The sequence below is a fragment of the Euprymna scolopes genome, chromosome 8 (genome assembly GCF_053919585.1).
Source record: "Euprymna scolopes isolate OS-2025 chromosome 8, ASM5391958v1, whole genome shotgun sequence".
In the NCBI taxonomy this organism is placed as follows: Eukaryota; Metazoa; Mollusca; class Cephalopoda; order Sepiida; family Sepiolidae; genus Euprymna; species Euprymna scolopes.
In genome coordinates, this window is record NC_136489.1 from 24,768,015 (window position 1) to 24,785,514 (window position 17,500).

At 29.9% G+C, this 17,500-nt stretch overlaps 1 protein-coding gene across 3 annotated transcripts in view; it reads left to right on the plus strand.

Annotated features, from left to right (window-relative positions):
* LOC145283515 (endoplasmic reticulum-Golgi intermediate compartment protein 1-like) overlaps positions 1-17,500 on the plus strand; it is a 346,880-nt gene that overhangs the window by 89,977 nt on the left and 239,403 nt on the right. For all 3 annotated transcript variants that reach the window (XM_080132353.1, XM_080132352.1, XM_080132351.1), the window contains one exon: positions 6,115-6,206. In XM_080132353.1, coding sequence (XP_079988479.1) covers positions 6,115-6,206 — 92 coding nt within the window. The remainder of the gene's footprint in view (positions 1-6,114; positions 6,207-17,500) is intronic.

The following is a 17,500-nucleotide window of genomic DNA, read 5'->3' on the forward strand; positions in this document are numbered from 1 at the left end:
AAATAAGTTTTTATATAAAACATTATTAAATAAGCGTTAAGTTTATATATAAAACAATATTAAATAAGTTTTATATATAAAACGTTATTAAATAAGTTTTAATATATAAAACATTATAAAATTAGTTTTACATACAAAACATTATTAAATAAGTTTTATATATAAAACATTATTAAATTAGTTTTATATATAAAATATTATTAAACAAGTTTTATATATAAAACATTAAATAAGTTTTATATATAAAACAGTATTAAACAAGTTTTATATATAAAACATTAAATAAGTTTTATAATATAAAACATTATAAAGTAAGTTTTATATATAAAACATTATTGAATTAGTTTTATATAAATAAAATATTATTAAACAAGTTTTATATATAAAACATTAAATAAGTTTTATATATAAAACATTATTAAATTAGTTTTATATATAAAATATTATTAAACAAGTTTTATATATAAAACATTAAATAGGTTTTATATATAAAACATTAAACAAGTTTTATATATAAAATATTATTAAACAATTTTTATATATAAAACATTAAACAAGTTTTATATATAAAACATTAAATAAGTTTTATATATAAAACATTTAATAAGGTTTATATATAAAATATTATTAAACAAATTTTATATATAAAACATTAAATAAGTTTTAAATATCAAACATTAAACAAGTTTTATATATAAAACATTAAACAAGTTTTATATATAAAACATTAAACAAGTTTTATATATAAAACATTAAATAAGTTTTATGTATAAAACATTTAATAAGTTTTATATATAAAACATTAAACAAGTTTTATATATCAAACATTAAATAAGTTTTAAATATCAAACATTAAACAAGTTTTATATATAAAACATTAAACAAGTTTTATATATAAAACATTAAACAAGTTTTATATATCAAACATTATTAAACAAGTTTTATATATAAAACATTAAATAAGTTTATATATAAAACATTAAATAAGTTTTATATATAAAACATTAAATAAGTTTTATATATAAAACATTAAACAAGTTTTATATATAAAACATTAAACAAGTTTTATGTATAAAACATTTAATAAGTTTTATATATAAAACATTAAACAAGTTTTATATATCAAACATTAAATAAGTTTTAAATATCAAACATTAAACAAGTTTTATGTATAAAACATTAAACAAGTTTTATATATAAAACATTAAACAAGTTTTATATATAAAACATTAAACAAGTTTTATATATCAAACATTATTAAACAAGTTTTATATATCAAACATTATTAAACAAGTTTTATATATAAAACATTAAACAAGTTTTATATATCAAACATTATTAAACAAGTTTTATATATAAAACATTAAATAAGTTTTATATATAAAACATTAAAAAAGTTTTATATATAAAACATTAAATAAGTTTATATATAAAACATTAAATAAGTTTTATATAGTACAGAGTGGAACGGTAAAAATGTCGCCCTAAAGAAAATAACACCGGAGCTTTATTTTAACATTTTTATTGAAAAAATCAATTCAGGTAACTTGATTTTGCAGTAGAGCTGACATCTATTCAATTTAGCCGCCTTCGGCCTCAATCACTGGCTAGATACGGGTCCAGAACTGAGAGCATGCCTTTTCCACAAGTACTTGCGGAAACCTGGCGAATACTCGGAAAATTACAGGGAATCGGGCTAGCTTTGATGTTTTGGGAGGTCATGTTGGTGCTGTTCTCGACGGATGAACAAACGAAGTAGTCCAGCGGGTTCAGGTTGGGGTAGGAAGGAGGCCAGTGAGACAAGGGTACAAAGTCGTTGCACTCCTTCTGAAGCCAAAACTGAGTCTCTTTGAACTTGTTGTCCGCAGCGACCACCTGATTACACCATGTGATCACCACACTCTTCTGTACATGCAGGTACAATTTGCTGTTGACTTTCAAGCCAACTTCGAAGATGTGAGGTAGCATGATGTGGCCTCACTTGAAACCACACCAAAGATCATAATCGCCGCTAGAACCTTTGTTTTCATCACCCTGAACATGTCTCTGTTATTTATAGCAATCCAACGAGGCATTTTAAGGGTGCTGGCAATGGGCCTGACATTATAACTTAGATTAGTAGAGAGCATAAGTTGTACATTGTGTCACTTTCAGACATGATAGAAGACTTCTATCGCTCTTGGGATTTGTACACAACTGGTCAAGTAGTAGATGGTCTGCATCAAAAAAAGAAAACCTGTTTTCATCAAACGGACATGGAATCCTGTCGTCTTTTCTAGGGCGACAATTTAATCTTTCCACGCTGTAAAAGAACCTAATTAACTTCTACATTTACATGTAAATGCAAATTTACATATGAAACATAAATGAATAAAAACATGTCAGTAATTGCTTTTTAATCCACGTAACACATTTTAAATTTATTTCAAACAGTTGTTTATAAAATACGGACTTACGTTTGTATGTGAGCCGGTAACATTTTTGTTTTTGTAATCTGTGTACTTGCCTTGTCAGTGGAAGAAATACGAAGTTAACCGCCAAAATAGTTTCAATAATATTAAAAACCGAAAATCATTTTATTATTTCCTTTTATGGCCTCTTCGTCCACTTTTTATGTGCCTACACTTTTTTTTTTACAACTAGTAAACACTACGGACCCGACAGGAGACCAAAAATCAAAACAAAGCCCATGTTGAAAGTGTGTCTGCTGTAGAGGTGAGAAAATTATTGAAAAACTAACAGTCCTATTTTGAAAATAAATAAATAATTGTTATAATTCTTTTTCTATCGTTTGCAAATGATTCAAATTTTAGTATGTTAGGATGTTTACTATGGATGATAACGACTACTAGTTGTCAAAATTTCAGCTTTTCACAGTTGTTATTTCTACAAAATATTAAGTTTAAAAATTTTGTCCCTTAGTTTTGGACGCTACTGTATATATATATATATATATATATATATATATATATATATATATATATATATATATATACGTTATGCTGATGACACGGCAAACTATGGCAACATGACAATGGCTGTAAATGACAAAGTTCTCTCTGAGTCTCTCTCCTCGGATCTTGAGCGCGTGGTAGAGTGGGGAAGGAGATGGCTAGTTACTTTTAATGCATCTAAAACCAAGCTCCTATCTTTACATCATCAACGCTCTGAACCTCATCTGGCATCAATTGAAATGGATGGCTCTCGTCTTGGGGAGGCTCCATGTTTTGACAAGCTTCTGGGATTGACCTTTACTCCTGATCTGAAATGGAACACATACATCAAGTCTGTTGCCAAGGTCGCTGGAAAAATGGTGGGATCCTCCAGAAGATATCTCACTGCTGATGTAATTTTCTATCTATATAAAAGCCAAGCACGTCCAAGGATGGAATACTGCTGCCACATCTGGGCAGGAGCTGCTAAAAACAGCCGATCCTTCTTTGGGGGATGCCCTTTTCTCTTCCCTGCAACTTCTCTCCCACAGAAGAGATGTTGCGAGCCTGTCTTTGTTTTATTGTTATTTCCATGGGAATTGCTCGTCTGAGCTCCAATCTCTGGTCCCCCCTCGCCAATCTTTCACGAAAAACACCCGTCTAACTGAAACCACTGTCAATAATTATCCCCACTCTTTATCTGTGACTAAATCAAAATGTAGATTCCATGAACAAAGTTTCTTTCTCAGAAGTGCACGCCTGTGGAACTCTCTTCCGTTTTCCTGTTTCCTCACCTGACTACAACTTGGATGTCTTCAAGACCAACATAAACAAATTCCTGAGTGCCCCTTAAGTAAGACACTTTATCAAATCTACATTACTAACGATTACTACGATATTATCCCATTGATTACTGTACACGCAATAACCCTTATCCCCGAGTGGCTTCCGGGCCTTGATAAGTGGTGACTACCATGTAAAAAAAAAATATACACACACTGCTTCACTGAAAACAAAAATTCATTTTTGTGCTCATTTAAAAAAAGTTCTATTTTAATTTATCATACATACATGCAAGCAATAATTAGGTAGGTGGCGCACAACATATGTTTTTTGTTTTTACAAGAGAGTCATCACTTATCAAGGCATTAAAGCTAATCGAGGATAAGAGTTAATGATTGTAAGGTAGTCATCGAGACAACGGCATAGGAATCGTTGGGAATTTGGTACAATTTGATTATTTAAGGGAACGGATCGGAAGTCATAAAAAAGCTTTCAAATTGTGAATATATGAGACTTCCGGCGAGGAGTACTCTCTCAAGACCAATGTGATTTTGTTATTTGATTTTAACGTATATTCTTAGGGCTGATAAGAGCTTCAACTGATATGTGAATAATAAAATAAACATGTATGCAGAGAACTATATGTAGAATTATCAGTAAAGTGTTAAAACAATTGTACGCTCTTATAATAAACACAATTGAACCTTTTTGAGATGAGCATAAAAATGCGTGTCTGCCCCAAGTGAAGCGATATAGAGTATTTATAACTTTAGTATTGCACTATCGAACTATCTAAATAAACTTTGTGTTATTAATATTTATATTTGAATACAAAATTGGAAAACTTTATTTCAATAGTATAAGAATACTGACATGCCTTTTATGGCCCGATTTTCATAAAAAAGATGTTCTCAGTTTTACCTGTAGCAGTATGTTTTTTTTTTTTAACTTTTATGTTTTATTGAGAACTAGCGGGGGTACCTGGCGTTGCCCGGGTGTTTCGAGGTGTGTGAGTCTTAAATAAAAAAGAAACCAGGGGGGTGGGTAAAAAGTTTTGGTAAGTTGGTAGGATCGAACCCGAAGCTCTGAGGCAAAGTTGTAAAATAAAATGTGAAAAAAACATGAACCATTCGGCCAGCCAGAATGAGTTACTGAAAGATCTTTGAGTTTATTTAAGTAAGAACAAAATTGACAGGTGCCCGCACGGAAGTCGTAGAGTTAACATTTTGTGCGAGCGTTACGACGACGACGACGACGACGACGACGACGTAAGCAATAGCTATTCAGCAGTTAACATTTTCTGCGGGAAGGTTTTTAATGAGGTCAATGACCGGTTTTTTTTGTTTTTACCTACCCGGCGATGCCCGAGTGTTTTGAGGTGTGTGTGTGCTCGGGCGGGGGTGGGGGGTGGGTGTTAATCAAAACATAAGAATAAGCGAATTAAAAAAAGAAAACAGAAAAACGAAAGTTTAAACTTATCTGAAAAATAAAGTCGGGGGTAATCAAAACATCGAAAAAAACACAAAAACAACTAACGTAAGGACAAACGAACGATGTTAAATGTAAAAATCTGAAAAAACAAAAACAAAAAAGAAAACAGAAAAACGAACGTTAAAACTTCTAAAATATACCCCCCCCAAAAAAAACCACGTGAAAAATGGCTTAGATAAGCCTGTTTCGATATTAAAATTTACAAAATCGGTGGGTACCCGGGTGTTTTTGGGTGTGTGTGGTCGATCGGGGGTGGAGGTGTTAATGAAAACCTAAGAATAGGCGAAGTAAAAAAACAAAACAAACAGAAATACGAACGTTACGTGAAAAATGGCTTAAATAACACTGCTTCAATATTTAAATTTAAAAAATCGAAAAAAAAAACTCACACCACGATTCGAACCCAAAACGTTTAGATAATGATCCAACGCTCTAACCAACTGAGCTAACAGGACACACATAAAATTCTCTCAGTTCTTCAAATATTTAAACTAAATCAGGTCATGACGTCGTCTGACGCATGCGTAGAACTGATCTCATCATGAGAGGACGATTTTTGTTGACTCCCCCCCTATAGAAAATTGTTGATTTTAGGATGAAAAAATTAACGTTTTTGGGCAAATTTTCGATATTTTTCGGGTGAAGGATGGGGTTTCAATATGAAACCAAGTTTTTTAATTTTTGTTCTGTATGTTGTAAGATTTTAGCGGACACACAAACACACATACATATATACACACATTTTCGCTTTTATATATATATATATATAGATGTTTGTAGATTACATATTATTAACTTATATGCAAATTGCCCTTTGTGTAAGAGACAATTTAAAAAAAAAATGATTAGTAAAATTTTTTTTTATCTCTGAAAAGTAACCTTCTAAACATTTGTATTTTCTTGACAGAATAAGTGAATTAACAGTCGATGATCCAGTTAGCAACAAAGATAAAATTCCAGTATTTATCAACATTTCTTTGCCGAGAATCCAGTGCAAATGTAAGTAAAAATGTCTACTTAGTTTGCGTTTGCATGTTTTTTTTTCTGATTGAGTTATTCACGTCTCAAATCATCATCATCAGCATCAGCATCATCATGATCATCATGATGATCATCATCATCATGATCATCAACAACATCATCATCAGAATCATCATTATCTACTTAGCTTGTGTGTCTGTTTGCATTTTTTTTTATTGAGTTACTGTTGTGGGGTACAAATCACCTCTATTTGAGAACTAAGTGGAATCAACCAGTCCTATGAATACCACTGGTTTTAGAGAGTAGATGGAGACATTCATACCATGTTTAATCGCATGCTACGAATCCTTTCCTCTCATACCACTTTAGTGGCTCCTGTATTCTTTATAATAAATAAATATTATATTTTTATACACTTTACACTACTTGTGGTTTCTTTCATTTGTAACCCCTAGCATGGGTCTACAACAGTTACTCACCTCACAAATCATCATGATTACCATCATCATCACCATCATCATCGGTCTTGTAGTCTGAATAACTGTCGGGGCACTAAAGAGGACCTAGCAATCAGTTTTCTCCATCTCTCCCAATTTTCTGCCTTTCTGAGCGTGATGCTCAATACCATCCCTTTCTATCCTCAGATGTTGTCCTCCCACATCTTTCTATGGCTGCCTTTCTCCCTACACACTTGTGAGATCTAATGAAGTTCGAATCTAGTTCATTCCACAAAAACACTTTCACTATGGATGCTACCAACCTTTACGTGGCCCTCTTTTGTAAGTATTTAATGTCTTTCTAGAAAGAATTCTAACTAGAAAGGTATTGGTGAAATGAATGCCAACAATAATCATTTATTTCATATGAAATGAATGAATGCCCAACAACAACAGCATGGAGGTGATTGAGACTCAGTGGTTAACGATACTAGCGATCTACAGCAACACTTTTCACTTACGGATGTTGACAATCACCATATGGTCTCTCAGTATCAATCTAGAAAGAATTCTTAATAGAAAGATATTGGAAACAAAAAAAAACAAACAACAAAAATAAATGCCTACAAAATCATCATGATGATGCTCAACAATAAAAATGATGATGATAATGATGATGATGATCATCATCATCATCGTTGGTCTAGTGGTCTGAATGATTGTTGGGGTGTCAAAGATGACCCGGCAACTAGCTTGCTTCAACCCTCCTGATTTTCTGTCTTCCTGAGCATGGTACAAGCTATATTCACTCTTAGATCTTATCCTCCCACCTATTTGTTTGTCTGTTCCTCCTTCTTCCTTTCTCTGCAGTTCCTTGTAAGATTATCTTTGCAAATGCGGGAGACAAAATTGTGTCAAGGAACTCTTATTTTAGCAAAAGAACTAATTAAAATTGTTGTACAATTTTTTTCTGCACTGTGTGTTGTCACCAGACAAAATCAATGTAAGTACAATTTATATAGTTTGTGTATTTGCACACAAGCTTTTACTTCTAACTTTGCTATCAGGCCATGCCAACTTAAACACTCTGTGCTAATCGAGATCCTTAAGAGATAACTCCACTCTGTAAATGCCTAATACCATAACTCTCACCTGGTCCCTCCTGTATGTACCCGAGGTCTTTCTAAAAAAAAACTAATTAGAAAGTTATTGGTGAAACGAAATCTGATTCCTATGAAATGACTCCACCAACAACAAACATCATTATCATCTGCCCCATCATTGGAGCAGGTAAGATGATATGGAAACCAGCTTTCCCCACCCCTCATGATTTTTTGCATATTAAGCTCTCAGATGTTCTCTGCATTATGTGTGTGGCTAGCAGAGGTAGAAACTCAATGAAAGTACAATTATTATAGTGCTTTCACACACGTGCTTCTGTTTCTAAATTATCTGTCAGGTCATGTCAACATAAAAGTTTTGTGTGAGTTAATATTCTTAAGAGGTGACTCCATTCTGTAAGTGCATGTCGTAGCGACCATGCAACAGATATGTTGCATAACTATAGAAGAGTGTGTTAGAGCAATCAACAATTTTGATGGATGATACTGACTATTCAATCATCACGCATTCAGACTATATATATAAGAGCAAATAGTTAATAAACCATGTTAAAAACACTTTGAAAAAAGAGTTAAAAACATATTTAATCTGAAAAGGAAACACTTAATAAGTGGATAGTCCTTAATCCGCGGAGTTTCGAAGAAATACTTTCCTTCTCATCAGATGGTAGGAATTAGTAAAATGCAGGATCAGATTTTGCAGACAAAAGTATTTGATGAAACAACAAGTAAGTCAAAGATCTAACTTGATAACAAAAAGTGGAGCAGAGGGAATATGGTGAAGAAAAAGGTGATTTCACGCGAATGGATAGTCCGGTGAAAGGTAAAGTGTCCAATGACGATATATATATATATATATATATATATATATATATATAAAATATATATGGCGATTAAGCTACACTGAATATTCGGCGTTTCATCCACTCTAGGATTCCTCAGGCTTATGCGCGAATTCTGTGGTTGTTTATTGTTTTTATATGGTCCTCTGCTGTTGAGGGTTTTAGTTAGCAAATCAGCTTTCTAGTATTCACCGCGCCCCTTCCTATCAGCCAATGGGCATGCATTTTATCGAACAAAGGATCTGTTTTAAAACTAGTTTAGTGGTTTAAGGCAGACATTTCTTTCTTTTTTTATATACATAAATATACATATGTGTACATATATATATGCACATACATTTACGTATATATATACATACATATATGTGTGATCGTTTATGTATATCCATGTTTATTTAATTTATTTATTTGTTTATTTTCTATTGTTTTTGTTGGTTTTAAAACTATTTTGTATCGCTATCCTAGAGTAAATTTTATTTTGTGAATAAAGTTATTTGCTATTTCTCTTCTACAGTTTAATAGATTTTGGGGTTCTTTAAAGTACAGGATAGCAAATTTTTCATGAAGGCATAATTTACATGGGTCGTTTAAATCTCTACACGTGGTAGCTTGTCTTATTATTTTCCATTCGACTACCGGCGAATGTCTGCTTTCTTTGAGTTCCCAGTATTTATTCGCTAGTGTTGTTTTTATACGGTGTTTTTTATTGTTGAATATACTTTTGTGGTCATAGTATCGGGTTTTGAAATCTAAGGAAGTCATGCCTACGTAATATTTCTTGTTATTCGGGTTTTCTTTCGCAAATATTGTTGCCTGATAAACTACGCTTATTGTTAGACAAGTAGTTATATATATATATATATATATATATATATATATATATATATATATATATATATATATATATATATTGGCATTAGCTTTGAAAATTCAGCATTTCGTGCATTTATAAGCTACAATCAACATCCAAATGAATGCTTTGACGATAATTACGGTTTTCAAAAGGCGAACAATTAAAAGATATATCTGCCTTACTTAAAAAATGCTAGGCTTATTTATGGTGTCTTTTATATATATAAAAACCCACCCAATACTTTTGCTGATGAGGAGACTTTGTTTCAAAAAAACTATATGTCAAAATTATTGTCCATAACTTAATGTCTATCGCAATAAAAACATCGTTTCCGAAACGATCGTACAAATTATTGACTTTGTTGTGTTCCTTCTTATGAAACAGATTTTTAATTTTTAATTTTAATTGGAATTTTAAATTATCAATCACATTACTATATATATATATTTTTTTCATATACTCCAGTGTCTAGCTAAACAACTAAAAACAGCCAAATCTTGAAATTCCTTCCCCCTCCTCTCTTTACCCCTCCCTTTTATTTCCCTCTCTCCCCTTCCCCCTCCCTATATCACTATATCTCCACCCACGCCAGCTGAATTCGTTACCCTCCACACACTAAAATCTAATGTATTTTAAACTTCAAAACTTAACTATTGTCGATCTCCGCCCCATCCCTTTTATTATCTCTTTCCCCCTTTTCTTTTTTTTTCTTCTTGTATTTCCTCTAAAATCATTCTTCCAAATAATAATAGCCATTTCTGTAATGGTGACGAGGCTGCTGGATCGTAGATATGGCCCGACAACCGAAACATGTGTAACTAAACAGATAAAACGGTAATAAAAAATAAAATGCATATCTGCTCTGCAATAGTATCGAGCACTCTCTTCAGGTTTTTACTAATTACCATTCTTACTATATATATATATATATATATATATATATATATATATATATATATATATATATAGTGAATAAATGACTAAAAACTATATTCTAAAATTCATGATGTTGACCACCTTATAATTTATTCCTTTAATTCAGTAGACATTTACAAATCTTGACAGTATCTTTTTCGTAGCACAAAATCAATCACTTAATTATTATATCAATCAATTAATTTACAATTTGACAATAACAAAAAAAAGCATATCTTAATGAATTGCGACTATCAATAGAAATAGTTTTAATACTAACATTTTATATTGAATGCATTAGTGAATTAATTTATAATATACATTGATTTAACATTTTAATAACATTAAGTGAAAGACATTAGAACTGTATAAACATTACTTATTAGTGTGATATGGATGGCAATGGATTAGGTATGATAAAAGTATGAATGTTAATAAAATAAAAATAAGAAAAGTTAATAGATAGATTTACTCTAAGAGAAGTAACTCTATCATACTTTAAATTAAATTAATTTTAACGTTTTGCGCTTAAGGTAAAGAATTGAGTATTCAGCAAATTTTTAATCTCAACGAAACGTAATTATGTGTTTAGAATTAACTGATATTAAGAATTAAAATTGAAATAGTAAGAACTTGATTATAACAGGCAATTGAACTGAATTATGTATCGCTTCAATTCAAATCAATAAATTATTTAATATAACTGTTAAGGTCAATCGGTCTTTTTTTAGTTTAGTTTATTTTTTTTTAGTTTAGTTTAGTTTAGTATTTGCAAGCATGTATAATAGTTTATAATTATTGATGTTATTTTCATACTATGCATACATAAATTAGAATTAATAAATTTACTAATTATTAAATAGAACATTTTGGTAGAATAGTCCCAGCTTAATAGAGTATGTTAATATGAATAGTTGGGCCTAATGACTTTATTTTTGCAATTCAAAATAGCTTAATGGAAACATATTAAAGGTATTTGCAGCTTCTCTACCAATTTTCGGATTTTGATAATGTCAAATCACACTTTATTTCCTTTTGACGGATTGATTGTTGCCAGTGGCGTAGCTAGAGTAAACGTCACCCGGGGCGGTCCTCTCAAATGTCACCCCCACTTCACTCTCTGCTAAGGAGTGGGGCGCCACCTCCCCCATGTAAACATAATTTTTGTGAAATATTATGCGGTTCTTCTGCGAGGTTTGTGTTAGCGCGTTACTTACGGAATATTATTAATTAAAATGCAGGAACACCTGTTAAAACTCTTCGCAAGTTCTAGAATTGAATAACCCCAAATAAAGAAGAACGAAAAACATGAAAGTATGTTTTTATAAACTGCTCATGAAAAGTTACTGACAGCATTATTAGAGTCCTAAATTATCGGATAAAAAAATAAACGAATCTCTTAGTAAAAGTAAAAGAAAGTTGTTTCTCTCAGAACGATGACAAATTGTAAAACAACGCCAGTGTATATTATGACGAGTCACTTAGTAAATGGATGAATAAATAAATAAATTAATTGTGTTCTGAAGAAGAAGAAAAGGAGGCGTTAGAAACGCAGTCGAATAGAAACGCCAAAAAAAGAACAAAAGGAAAATCAGAAAATAAAATCGGAAAAGATGGTTTGAAAACAAAAAGACACGCAACAGTCGATCTACTTTATCAACTCACAAAACGAAGCGAATAAAATAAAATAGAAAAGGATCAAGTGATGATAATAAATGGGTGGAAAAACAAAATTACGGAGAAAAGAAGAAATAAGACACTTAACAAAACAATAGAAAAAAAGAAACTGTGAGTTAACGATCTTTTCGTTTTATATTTAAATCTACACTAGAAAGAAAAAACGGTACTTATGCAGTTTTGTTACCGCGATTTTTCAGAACCTTCACGAGCGTTTCCGGGCAGATACCGAGAAGAACTGAGATATGTCGAGCCACTTAGCCAATCGAATTCAAGTTACAGACGCTAAAAAATTCAATTAATTTTTTCTATTCAATTATCTGTTTTTCACAATTCACACTTTAATAAAGTTCTTGTCACTTTGTTGGCCTTATTAAACACACGACAACGAACCGTGTCGAAAGAATGTGGAAGGAAGCAAAGCAGAGAAACAAAATCAAATGTGGGATCAATAGAGAACTATTAGAAAGCTACCTCACAGACTTCACGTGGAGACAGAAATTCAAAGAGATTTCGCCTGCATAATGAACCAGGTAGCTCACTATTACCGTAAGATCCCTTGCACCTTATCTACGCACTCTTCTCTACCTTCGCAGTTATCGTCTGCTCTTGCAGCAAAAGAAAATTTGCCAACAACCCTACCCTCTATATTTTAAAAATAAAAAACAAAACAAACAAACAAAACGTAAACATGATCATCAACAAAAAATTAATAACTAACAAGAAAAAAAATCATAACAATGTCCCTCCATAAAAATAAAACAATGCACCCCCCAAATTAATAACTAACAAGAAAAAAAATCATAAAATGTCCCCACAGAAAAATAAAAAAACAATGGCCCCCCCAAACAACAATAAAAAAAAAAAATTAATTAAAAGGTTTCATAAAAAGACATCTACAATTTTTTTTCCATATCTTGTTTCACTTCATTTTCGCTTTCTTGTTAAAAACAAAAGTTTAACATTACCAGTGGTGTTTTGATTTTCTCTTTAAGATATATTAGCAACTATGTTTCGTTATTTGGGCTTTTGGTTTTCTCAGAAACGCTTATGAAAATCGTGGTAACAGAACTAAGTATCAAAAAACTTTTATACTATTTTGTTTTACAGTTTTGTTTCAAAATATCAAATTTTAAATAGACATATGTAAAAGAAAAAAAAAAGTTCGTTTTTTCCATTTTCCATTGTGGTTTGTAGTTGTATAAAACAAAAACTTAAATATTACTATTAATCTACATTACAGAAGTATTAATCTGCATAACAGAAGTACCTTTCTATGACGCAAACGGTAATATATAAAACAAAACTTAAATATTACTATTAATCTGCATTACAGAAATACCCTTCTATGACTCCAACGGTAATATACAAAACAAAACGTAAATATTACTATTTATCTGCATTACAGAAATACCCTTCTATGACTCCAACGGTAATATACAAAACAAAACTTAAATATTACTATTTATCTGCATTACAGAAATACCCTTCTATGACTCCAACGGTAATATATAAAACAAAACTTAAATATTACTATTAATCTGCATTACAGAAATACCCTTCTATGACTCCAACGGTAATATATAAAACAAAACGTAAATATTACTATTAATCTGCATTACAGAAATACCCTTCTATGACTCCAACGGTAATATACAAAACCAAACTTAAATATTACTATTAACCTGCATTACAGAAATAGCCTTCTATGACTCCAACGGTAATATACAAAACAAAACTTAAATATTACTATTAATTTGCATTACAGAAATACCCTCCTATAACTCCAACGGTAATATACAAAACAAAACTTAAATATTACTATTTATCTGCATTACAGAAGTACCTTTCTATAACTCCAACGGTAATATATAAAACAAAACTTAAATATTACTATTAATCTGAATTACAGAAGTACCCTTCTATATCTCCACGGTAATATATAAAACAAAACTTAAATATTACTATTAATCTGCATTACAGAAGTACCCTTCTATAACTCCAACGGTAATATATAAAACAAAAACCTAAATATTACTATTAATCTGAATTACAGAAATACCCTTCTATGACTCCGAGTGTAATATACAAAACCAAACTTAAATATTACTATTAATCCGCATTACAGAAGTACCATTCTATAACTCCAACGGTTATATATAAAACAAAACTTAAATATTACTATTAACCTGCATTACAGAAGTACCCTCCTATAACTCAACGGTAATATATAAAACAAAACTTAAATATTACTATTAATCTGCATTACAGAATTACCTTCTATGACTTCAACGGTAATATATAAAACAAAAACTTAAATATTACTATTAATCTGCATTACAGAAGTACCTTTCTATAACTCCACGGTAATATAATAAAACAAAACTTAAATATTACTATTAATCTGCATTACAGAATTACCTTCTATGACTTCAACGGTAATATATAAAACAAAAACTTTAATATTACTATTAATCTGCATTACAGAAGTACCCTTCTATAACTCCACGGTAATATATAAAACAAAACTAAAATATTACTATTAATCTGCATTTCAGAAATTCCGTTCTATAACTCCAACGGTAATATATAAAACAAAACTTAAATATTGCTATTAATCTGCATTACAGAAGTACCCTTCTATAACTCCACGGTAATATATAAAACAAAACTAAAATATTACTATTAATCTGCATTTCAGAAATTCCGTTCTATAACTCCAACGGTAATATATAAAACAATACTTAAATATTACTATTAATCTGCATTACAGAAGTACCCTACTATAACTTCACGGTAATATATAAAACAAAACTTAAGTAGAATAGTGTTACAAAGCGGGGACAGAATAAATCCCAATATTTATTTTATTAAATATCAGAACATTGCATAAAAACGCTTGTACTTTGATTTTAAGCTTTAATTTTGATTGGTTACTTATATGGCGCAGTCAAGATACATAAACCTGATTTCCAACTCCGACCTATCATATTCCAAATTCTTACTTCCATATATCGTCTAACAAAACCATTAAACGAACTTATTAGCCCGTATATTCCGAGCCAATATTGTGTTAAGTCCACACACCAACTAATACGAATATTAAAATCAATGCAACCAGAAAGCAAATTAATTTCTTCTCTTGATGCAGAAAGTTTATTCATAAATGTAGTAGAAATTATTATTATTAGTAGAAATAATAGATATAATTATTAGTAGAAATAATAGATATAATTATTAATAGAAATAATATATATAATTATTAGTAGAAATAATATATATAATTATTAGTAGAAATAATAGATATAATTATTAATAGAAATAATAGATATAATTATTAGTAGAAATAATATATATAATTATTAGTAGAAATAATAGATATAATTATTAATAGAAATAATATATATAATTATTAGTAGAAATAATATATATAATTATTAGTAGAAATAATAGATATAATTATTAATAGAAATAATAGATATAATTATTAGTAGAAATAATATATATAATTATTAGTAGAAATAATAGATATAATTATTAATAGAAATAATATATATAATTATTAGTAGAAATAATATATATAATTATTAGTAGAAATAATAGATATAATTATTAATAGAAATAATATATATAATTATTAGTAGAAATAATAGATATAATTATTAGTAGAAATAATATATATAATTATTAGTAGAAATAATAGATATAATTATTAGTAGAAATAATAGATATAATTATTAGTAGAAATAATATATATAATTATTAAGAACTTTTATAATAATTCGTCACTCCCCCACTTAAAATTAATAAAAGAGTATTTAAAAAAATACTATTAATCTTCATTACAGAAGTACCCTTCTATGACTCCAACTATAACATATATACTCAAATAGACGGAGTGGCAATGAGATCAGTCTTTGGACCGACCCTAAGTGAATTTTACATGGCTTATTTAGACAATAAAATATTTATAAACAATATAAAGCCCCCCCCCCATATATGTACGCTACGTGGACGAGATTTTTATTTTAGCTGAAAATTATGAAAAGATATACCAACTACAGTACCTTAAAAAAAACTCAATTCTAAAATTTACAGTTGAGTTAAATAATAACTAATAACTAATAAAATTTAATTAATTGATGTCCTTATTGACACGTCCAATAACACTTTTAATACTTCTGTATATAAAAAAACCTAACGACCATAAACTCTAGCCTCTTGAACTTTAAAAGTGAGTGCCCACAAAGGTACAAAATAGCCATAATAAAAAATTTATTAAATCGCGCTAAAATGATATCATCTACAAAAAAGCATTACTAATTGAAATAAAAACATTAAAAAATAATCATCAATAATCATTTTCCTAATTACATTTCTGATGAACAAATAAAACGAATATTACAATCCCTTGAAAACCCTAATAATAATAATGTTACCCGACACCACAATGCTAACCCCATTAATATATTTTATCGAAATCAAATGACACTTAACTTCAGAATCGAAGAAAATGCAATTAAAAATATCATACGTAGATACTTGACGCTTTTGACAGTAATTCTTACACAAAACCTTGTGATTAGGAACAACTTCTCACCGGCTATGAACACGCTTGAACAAACCAATGTAGTGTATGAATTCAAATGCTCTATGGGAGAATGTAACTCCGAAAATTATACATACATTGTGCATACAACCATAACGTTGTCCCGGCGAATAACCATGCACCTAAAAAAAATACCAGTGCTATATATAAAAATTTGATAAAAGAACATAACTGTCCCTCCTCCAATCTAAGAAAGGTCCTCGTTGACAACATAAAATAATATTAAAAAATTAAAAATTCTTGAAGCGTCATATATTAGAACCCTTCAACCCATTATAAAAAATATCGCATTCGAGAAAAGCAGTAACGTTCTAAAATATCTTTCGTAGTTCGTATTGGACGGACTTTGTTAACGGTGTCGACGAACTTGCTGATTTTAATACCCGAATTTTTAATCAACCTCTATTTTTAATCGACTTTTTATCGACTAAATATTATAACTTATCCTCGTTTACTGTATATTTTAGTTTTCACTTTTAATTCTCATTTTCGCTCCTTCGCACTTTTACTTCGACATCTGATGATGATTTGTGGACGAATCGGAAGCACTCGTGACAGCAACAACTATGGAACTGTTATTAATACTTTTGATTTTGATACAAAAAGGATTAAACGGAACATCGAAAAATAAAAAAAACAACAAAAACAGAGGCATATATATATATATATATATATATATATACATATACATATGCATATACACACGTACATATATACATACATGTAAAGAACACATGAAGGAACGTTCGAAAAGTCATAAATCCTCAATAATCAGGACGACGATGATGGTGATGGGTACGATTAAATGAGTTTGACATGAAAAAAAAAAAAGAATCCAATACCAAAATTTTTTAGAAG